The 10,000-nt window shown below is 43.6% G+C and overlaps 1 protein-coding gene across 1 annotated transcript in view; it reads right to left on the bottom strand.

Annotated features, from left to right (window-relative positions):
- LOC134467062 (protein sidekick-2-like) overlaps nt 1-10,000 on the bottom strand; it is a 590,275-nt gene that overhangs the window by 111,173 nt on the left and 469,102 nt on the right. The window contains exons 5-6 of the mRNA XM_063220987.1: nt 8,161-8,294; nt 3,652-3,763 (exon numbers count right to left, since the gene is read on the bottom strand). Of these exons, the coding sequence (XP_063077057.1) occupies nt 3,652-3,763; nt 8,161-8,294 (246 nt within the window). The remainder of the gene's footprint in view (nt 1-3,651; nt 3,764-8,160; nt 8,295-10,000) is intronic.

Here is a 10,000-nt window from a genome sequence, read left to right as displayed (position 1 = left end):
ATGATTCTCTGGTGCGGCGCTATTCGCAGATGTCTTGTTCATGCACAATAAGGGATTTATTACCAATTTAACCTTAGTAAGGACCTAGTAGGCCTTAGCATTTGCTTAGTACATGCCTTACAAGTTACTAATGCAGGCATTAACATTATATGTATTAGTGCTAATAGACATTTCCCTAAAATAAAGTGTTACCTGTGTGGCTGTGATAAAGGCCCAAGCCCACCACCCAAAAAACAAACAAACAAACCAACATGCTCAACAACAACAACAAAACACTCAGAAGCTGAAATCAAGACGGGCGTCATAATTCTGTAAAGTAGGTGGATAAGAGGAGGATGAGGATGAGGAAGAAGAGGAGAAGGAGGAAGATAAGGAGGAAGAAGGAGAAGAAATACAATGCATGCCAACGATTTATTAATGTAAGAGTTAATGATGTGTTGAGAATATGAAGTAGAGCTAATGGGTGGTAAATCTCAATTTATCCCTTAATTACTATTAATATCAAACTCAATTAATTTAGTAATTAACACTATAATTAGCGTGTCGGTGACAACGTGAAGCATGAGACTCAGAGACACATCCAACACCAAACTTAATTGGCACACTTATCACTGGCAGTGCAGGAACACAGATAGCTCTATGGGGAATTTAGGATAATGCAATACAAGGAAAAACGACTAGCGGTACCAAATCACATTCTTTAGCTAGAAAACCATACAGAAATGAGGAGCCATTTTTTTCTAACATGCTATGACAGGCATTTGAATTCTTTTTTTTTTCGAATTGATTTTGAAGGGCAGGGGCAATTTGACCTCAGTTAAGCTGAGATTTTTTCTCCCCAAATTCAACAGCAAGACAGTGGGCCAGATTTATAACGGATTTATAATGGGTGCATACACACAAAGGACTGAGCACACCACGTTCATATTATATTCATGGTTAATAATGGGTGTGTCCACAGGTACAAGATTGTGTGCGCACTCTTTCATTAAATCTGAATATTCTTGTCAGTACGCACATATTGAGTTTCGTGCCCAAGCCATCTTCTGCCAGATTTCCTCAGCAAAGTTTCATAAATGACACCTAGAGATTTTACTGACACTGAAAAATGCAGATTTAAAATGGGGAGATAGCATTATGGAACAGAGCATGTGGACAGACATTGTGTATTGAGCCACTCCAATACTGGATCTTAGTGCTGTGGTTTAATGGTAAGGGAGTTGGTTTTGAAGTCTGAAGGTAGCGGACGGAAATTCCACCCTCACCTTGAGAACGAAGAAGTGTTGTCTTCCTATAGCTAGGCCACGCCATCCTAGTGAGGCGTTGCTTCTAGTCAGGCCAGGAGCAATGAAGAGTTCAGATGCAAAACCTAAGTGCCTTTTCAGAAAATAATCTTAATTCATTTTTATTTTATACAAACTATCAAAATTGCATATATTTTATTTAATTTATATAATATAACTATTTATATGTATTATCAAGTACATGAATGTAAACCAAACCAACAACGGGGTTATCTAAAAATATAGAAGTGCAGGTCTTCAGAAATGGAGTTAGGGGGTTTTGCATCTGAACTCTTCAAATATTGTTTCTGATCTCTGGAGAAATTGAGAACTCCACCCATTTTGTGGGGAAGCAATCAACATTGAGCAGCTCCAATGGTCAGGGGTTGAAACGTGTTCAAGGCAGTGATGTGGTTTAAGCAGAGACATTCTATTGGGACTTGGAAAATGATTGGTTTAAACTTCGACACAGCCTTTTCTGGCCTCAACCAGTAGCAAATAGAGGGAGGCGGGTTAACCAGGCTGTTTTGGAAACATTATTTGTTATCTTCTTGGTCAGACATCAAACATCTCCACATTAGATTTGAAAGTCGATGATAATCAGACAAATCTTCCTATACCTTCATCCATACCAGATAACTGTACGTTAGCTAAAAGTGTCAGCTAAGTGTAAATGTCCTTTGCATTCACTGTTCACACAGACAGTGGATGTCTCACACACACACATGCGCGCACACCCACACACATAGGCACACATGCACACGCACACACACAAACACACACACACACACACACACACACACACACAAGCACACACACACACACACACACACACACACACACACACACACACACACACACACACACACACACACACACACACACACACACACACACACACACACACACACACACACACACACACACACACACACACACACACACATATGAGGATACACACATATGAGTAAGCCCTCCTCAAGGTCAAACAAGTATCCATTTACTCACTAAATGCAACCTTATACTGATATAATGAATAGCTGTTTAAAGGAGCGATATAAAAAGACATAAAACGGGCATAATAAAAGCTAAAAGATAAAACAATCTGTGCCTACACATTGCATTAGATTAATAGCAAGGGGAAAAGTGGCTGTTTTATGCGGTGCGGCATAATTTATAAAGAGGACTGTAATTTAGAGAATTTACAGACACGTAATGACCTACTCCCATAATTACATAGTAGAGCTTACACAGAGCTGAGAGTTAGCATATCAAACGTCAACTACACCTGCTATCAGCAGGCTCTAATATACTCAAACACAAACAGGTAGGCCTAAACGCAGGCACACAGACTCATGGGTTAAAGATGGTTTTTTGGGGCTCAGACGTCAGGTGGAGTATCGGCATTTAATGCCCATACTGCAATGAATATGATTGTTAGACCTCTAGATCAGTGATTCTCAAACTTTTTCACGCCGAGGACCACTTTGTCCCCCCAAAAATGTTCAGGGACCACCTGTCAACTTTGACAGTTGATGGGTGCTAATTTGACACTGCTAATTTCAATGACGATCACTTACTTTTTATTCACAATACAAGCCATTCTTATTGTGGTGAAAATAAGACTTTGGCTATGTTTAGTCTATATTTGTAACATAATTTCAAACCTAATGCTATCTTGTCTTGGCAAAGCAGAAATCCCCTCGCGGACCACCTGAGCTCTGTCGCGGACCACCAGTGGTCCTGGGACCACACTTTGAGAAACACTGCTCTAGATAGACCACTAAAATGGGTCAGTGGATAGAGCCCTGGCCTTTAGATAAGAGGGTTGCGGGTTCAAATCCCACTCGTACCAGCAACTTCATCCATGGCTAAAGTGCCCTTGAGCAAGGCACCTAACCCCACATTGCTTCAGGGCCTGTAACCAATACCCTGAAACTAAATAAGTGTAAGACACTTTGAATACAAGAGTCAACTACATGTAAAAATGTAATGTAAAAAAAAAAAAAAAACCCTAAAAAAAAAAAGTCCATAAAATAGTGGCACTGGCTTTCATTGTGCTACCCTGACTGGTGCTACTGCTGAAACGTCACTGACTCTCATACAGCTAACACTACTACCTAAGACACACACACACACACACACACACACACACACACACACACACACACACACACACACACACACACACACACACACACACACACACACACACACACACACACACACACACACACACACACATAGGTAACGGCATAAATTCAAGGCGTAGACCAGAAACATTACATTACATTACACAACATGAAAAGGGGGAAAGGAAAAGGCAGAGGCAGGAAGTTTGTGTTGTCATAACAACAGGTGCACTGACCTGGCATTGGCCACACACTCCATGGTGACCTCAGAGGTTCCGGAGATGACGCTGGTGTTCCGCGGTGGAATCACAATGGTGGGGGCGATGGGGTCTGCTGGACCCCCTACATCTGGGGAAAGAAAAATAAATAAAATAAATATAGAAAATAAAATATTGTAGTATAAGATAATAAATACAGACGTATAAAGGATAAATGAACACAAAAGTAGATTGGTGTGTGTGTGTGTGTGTGTGTGTGTGTGTGTGTGTGTGTGTGTGTGTGTGTGTGTGTGTGTGTGTGTGTGTGTGTGTGTGTGTGTGTGTGTGTGTGTGTGTGTAATGTCTCCAGGTGCTGAGTAAATAAAGCCATCCATCATCATCCTCCTCCTCTGATCTGGATCAACGAGTACCATGGCCTAAATGCACGCACTCACGCACGCAAAGACACAAGCACACACACACACACCCATGCACACGCGTGCTGTACGCTCATGCACGTGCACGCGCGCGCACACACACACACACACACACACACACACACACACACACACACACAGGTTACATCCTTTTAAGACCTTCTACACCTATTTGTAAGTACAACTTGGCTGCCGTAAACCTTCTGATGAAGGTCAGACTCTCTCTTAAGGAGTTTTATAGACACTATTACAGAGACTGTTCTTATCACCCGATCATTCATGACTCTTATCACTGTATACAGTGTTCACTGTGTGTTAGAATGAAGAAGGAGAAGGAATTGAGAGACAGATAAATATATATATATATATATATAGAGAGAGAGAGAGAGAGAGAGAGAGAGAGAGAGAGAGAGAGAGAGAGAGAGAGAGAGAGAGAGAGAGAGAGAGAGAGAGAGAGAGAGAGAGAGAGAGAGAGAGAGAGAAAGAAAGAAAGAAAGAGAGAGAAAGAAAGAAAGAAAGAAAGAAAGAAAGAAAGAAAGAAAGAAAGAAAGAAAGAAAGAAAGAAAGAGGGAGACTGGGAAAGCGAGTGACAGAGTGTGAAATGTGTAGGTAGAGAGAGAGAGAGAGAGAGAGAGAGAGAGAGAGAGAGAGAGAGAGAGAGAGAGAGAGAGAGAGAGAGAGAGAGAGCTGATGGGAGAAATGTGCATTGGTAAGTTGCGGTAAAACAAGCAAAACTGTGTGTGTGTGTGTGTGTGTGTGTGTGTGTGTGTGTGTGTGTGTGTGTGTGTGTGTGTGTGTGTGTGTGTGCGTGCGTGCGTGTGTGTGAGTGTGTATGCACCTGTGAGCATACATATTTTAGGGTCTGTATATTTCCCTCGAGTTATACTGCAGGCTGCTGTGAACTGCTGGGTGCCAAAGGGGAACTGATTTGTCGTGTTCCTGTTTCCCTCATGCAGAGAAAACGGTTGCGCGCCCTAATCCCCATAACGGCTGCTGGCAGAGTCTTTTCCTCTGAGGTCTATCACCTGCTGCAGAAACAACCCCAAGCCTGCTGCTAAACACACATATGCACGCATTCACATACGCACGCTTGTACATACGTAGGCACGCACGCACGTACACACGCACTCACGCACACACACACACACACACACATCCTCTGATGTCTGTCACCTGCTGCCGAAACAACACAACGCCTGCTGTGCACCAAAATATCCCTGTTTCTCGAGACACACATACACACACAGATGCACACAAGTATGCACACTTACACACACATGCACACACATTCACACAAAACATTTAGATTTTTTTCTGCCTCCTAAATCCTCTTCCTAAATTCTGCTTACCAACTACACGAGCGGCGAGCACCCCTATATCAGTGGTTCTTAACCTTTTTTCTTAAAGCACCCCCTTACCTTTGCCCAAGACAAGCCGTGCTCCCCAACCCCAAAACATCTACACGTGTATACGCACTAAAAAACGATTTAAGTGATTAATTACAATGATTCTAGATTGAGACACTAATCAATGCCTTAACCTATTCAGACCATTGACAGTAAATAGAATGGACGCCAAATCAACGCTATTTGCCATTCAACGCTTTGAAGCCAGATTTGGGAACATTCCAACTTACATTCCACCTTAGCAACGCCAAACGCAGGTGCTGATTGGACAACAACAAGACTTCTAACGGTCAATCAAACCATGTTCTGATGCTCATTGGTCAATTTAACTTTTAATATCTCTCTAAAACAAAACATCACCACAAAAAATCACCACCCTGGTAAGTTGGAGAGCAAGGGGACCTACTAGTTGAGCGAAAAATTATCCCCCTGGAGTGGCATTTAAGGGAGATACAGGGTTTTATGTCCCTCATAGGAATGAATGGGATTTGGCCATTTTTTGGTCTTTTTGGGTCCAACCTTGGCTCCAACTTGGCTTCAACAATGAAATAGAATTTTGGCCTCCATTCTATTTACTCTCAATGATTCAGACTGGGCTGGTCATTATGACATCATTATCTGATTTTGATGCCAAAAATCGTCATAATGTATTTTCCATCAAAAGTAGGTAATGCACTTAAATTTTAATGATTATATGCTTCAGACCACTTAAATGCTCACAAAGGTGTCTGATGCTAATGGAAATAACAAAAAAATATGAAAAGGAACAATAATGAGACTTAGATCAGTAATTTTTGGTCGGACATACCTATCATAAAACGTGATAAACCTAATCTTTTGATACTAAATTGTAGCCAACTAAATTTTAGGAAAAGTCACCAAGTTTCGTAGTCATAGCTTAAGTCGTTAAGGAATTATACAACATCAAAGTTGGTGCGGGCACTTTTAGCCCCACCCCCAGTCTGGATAGGGTTAAAATAGTGGTTAAAATTTACTTTAAATGGGCTCAAATGGTTTTGTTTTGGTCTCATTATTATGTTCCCAAGCAGAATTTTGGTCACAACCTCAACATAAACAAAATTCTCCGCACCCCCTGCAATGTCTGGCGCACCCCCAGGGGGTGCCCGCACCCCAGGTTAAGAACCACTGACCTATATAATTTACCCCCCAGGCGGCTATCAAAATGTTATCATAACGCATGTACCACCAGTGTTGCCAGATGTGTCTGACCAAATCCTGCCCTAAAGGTTCTCAAAAACCGGCAAAATGTGCTGAATTCCGCCCAAATTCAACAAATTACATTGACTTCTATGGGTCCAAAACAGCTGAAAAAAAAACGCCAAATGGCCAATTTTTCCTATTTTTACCTGCCGACGCTCATCCCAAGTAGCCCAATTGGGCGGGCACCCACCCAATCTGGCAACACTGTGTACCACACTGTTGACAGATCCATGCGGGGACAGGCCAACTGTTCATGCTGAACATACACACCCAGGGCCGCATTAGTGCACAGGCTTGACATGGCGGCATCCTAGGGCCCCCCCACCTGCCAGGGGGCCCCCAGCTGGCCAAAGGAGGGGGCAAAGTCAACAGAATTGGAGAGATGTGACGAAGATGCGGTATTGATAATTTAGTGTGCCATGTCAGGTCATGTTTTCAATCTTACTAGTACTCCTCTTGGTCTGGAATTAGGATGTCGTCTATGTAATTTTGTAAAGGAATTTTCCTACCGCGGGGTCCTACAGCAACCTGTAGCCTAGGGGCCCCGAGCCATCTCAATCCGGCCCTGTACGCACGCACCTCATGTACACACACCTGCCATGTTATACCACATCATGATCTACTGTATAATTACACTGTTAGTCATACTAGACCTCCCTCTCTCTCTCTCTCTTTCTCTCTCTCTCTCTCTCTCTCTCTTTCTCTCTCTCTCTCTCACATACGCACGCACGCACGCACACACACACGCACGCACGCACGCACGCACGCACGCACGCACGCACGCACGCACACACACTCTCACACTCTCACACTCACACACACACACACACACACACACACACACACACACACACACACACACACACACACACACACACACTCCAGCAGCTGTTCCTCTTCTTTCATATAGTGCTCCTCCATAGCTTGGGGGTATAATGGGAAAAACCGTTTCCTCGCTCCTGCTGCTCTCCACCTAATCTAACCAGCATGCCTCCACAGCCTTATCAATCCTATCCCTGGAATGTAGTTATTTACACACCTGAATGTGTGTGTGTGTGTGTGTGTGTGTGTGTGTGTGTGTGTGTGTGTGTGTGTGTGTGTGTGTGTGTGTGTGTGTGCGTGCGTGCGTGCGTGCGTGCGTGCGTGTGTGTGCGCGCGCGTCAGGGCTTGACACTGGCACCTGCCAACCGGCAAAATGCTGGTAAAACTTGGTTGTGGCTAGTAATCATTTCAGTGACACCAGTGTCATTAGGTTAGCTGTACACCATCATCACAAATGAAAAAAAATACTATCAAATCAAATTGTGTCTTGTAGAATGGCTAGTGACTCTGGAAAACCACTTGCCACAGTGGCCGGTGAGTGAAAATGTAAATGTCAAGCACTGGTGTGCGTCTGTGTGTGCGTGTGCGTGTGCGTGTGTGTGTGTGTGTGTGTGTGTGTGTGTGTGCGCGTGTGTATGTGTGTGCGTTTAAGGTCCACTTACTCTCCACAGTGAGTATAACAGGCTGGCTTGTCTTGTTCTCTCCGTTCTTGTCGTTTACGGCCTGCGCGTAGTAGCGTCCAGCATCAGGGGCCACAGTGGACAAGATGACCAGCGTGTTGTCCAGCGTAATGGCACTAAAGAACAAAAACACAAGATATGACTATTCTTTCATGACATGAGACAAGGGTGATACATAGTAGTGACCAGCGTCTGGGGACACAGTGGACAAGATGTGTTGTCCAGCGTGATGGCACTTAAGACACAGAGAAAAGACATACACATACACACTTTAATTTCTTTTTGTACTATTTTGATTATTTAGAATTAATTATTATTATTAGGGGCCACAGTGGGCGATGATGAGAGCATTGTCCAGCAGAGATGACCGTAGAGCAAGTATTTATACATTTATTCATATTATAAGGATTAAAATCAATAGTTATTTTTTCACTGGTGATGCCCTCAGTACACTTGCTGTGAGCCGTAAATTATGTACGTCACCACGAGCAACCGACTGTATGCTTGCTTTAAAAGCAGTAGACCAACACGCACAATACCGGCGGTATCATACAGGGGGCAGAGAGTGCAGCATTACGATGCGGAAATTGGAAACATAGACTGATAAACAAAACAAAAATGGACTCCCGGGAAAAGAAATAATACTGCTACTACTTCTACATTTGCACGCTCCTTCGTCAAAGTGCAACGGAGAAGTATGATTGCAAATCGAATGTTTATAATTTCGGACAAGCTCAAGACGCTCTTGAAAAGTTGCCACCATAGTCGTTTTCACCAGAAGCACTCGCGTGTAACTATGCTGTCTTTCTTACAATCGCCCCCAGCGAGTTTGAAGATATCGCACCTAACGCACACGTTTGGTTGCACTATCTAACGCGTGTAAAATTGACATGAACTACGCAAGTTAACGCACTCATGCACGAATCGTGCACGCGTACGCGTATCCTATCGCAAGCATAACTTTTGATGTAGGTATACGTATGAGGTCAAGAAGAAAGAAAGAAAGAAAGAAAGAAAGAAACACACAAACAAACAAACAGAAAGAAAGAAAAAAAAAGACAAAAAGAATTACACCTTTCACACATTCTATCTGCAGTGTTTAGACACACAAGCACACACACACATTCTCTCTCTCTCTCTCGCTCTTTCTCTCGTCTTAAAGAGAGTCATGATCCTCCCTTCTTTTCTCTGGCCTAAGGCCGGGGCTGCTGAGCTGGTAAGGCCTAGAATGAGATGAAATGAGCCAGATGAGCAGTTCTGGGCAGGGCCGGATTAATGCACAGGCTAGATATGGCTGCAGCCTAGGGCCCCCACCTGCCAGGGGGGCCCTGATTGGCCAAAAGTGAATAATTGCAGAATTGTGACAGGATGCAATATTGCAGTTGGTAGACAACTTATCATTCATTCGTTGCTCGTAATTATGACATGGTCTATGTAAATTTGTCACGAAATCTGCCTTCCGGGGGGCCCCACAGCAACCGGTAGCCTAGGGGCCCCAGGCCATCTTAATCCGGCCCTGGTCCTGAATGCCAGACATGTAGACAAGTTTTAGCAGTCCTGGGTACCAGACATGTAGACCACTTCTGGAAGTCCTGGGCTTCCGATCCTCTTGGTCACTCTTCCAAGACCATCACCCTGCCTCCTCTCAGACCTTCCAGAAGTCCACAACCGCCCAGTCCACCCTCCACCACAAACTCTAACAATCGTTTACAAAGTTGCACAGCCCTGACCACCAAAATGGCCCACACGGTAATAGTCATTGAAAAGTTAACTACCATAGGACTTCAATACTATGACATAACGACTTGGTCATTGCCATTCT

The sequence above is a fragment of the Engraulis encrasicolus genome, chromosome 17 (genome assembly GCF_034702125.1).
Source record: "Engraulis encrasicolus isolate BLACKSEA-1 chromosome 17, IST_EnEncr_1.0, whole genome shotgun sequence".
NCBI lineage: Eukaryota > Metazoa > Chordata > Actinopteri > Clupeiformes > Engraulidae > Engraulis > Engraulis encrasicolus.
This window is presented reverse-complemented; position numbering and strand designations above follow the sequence as displayed.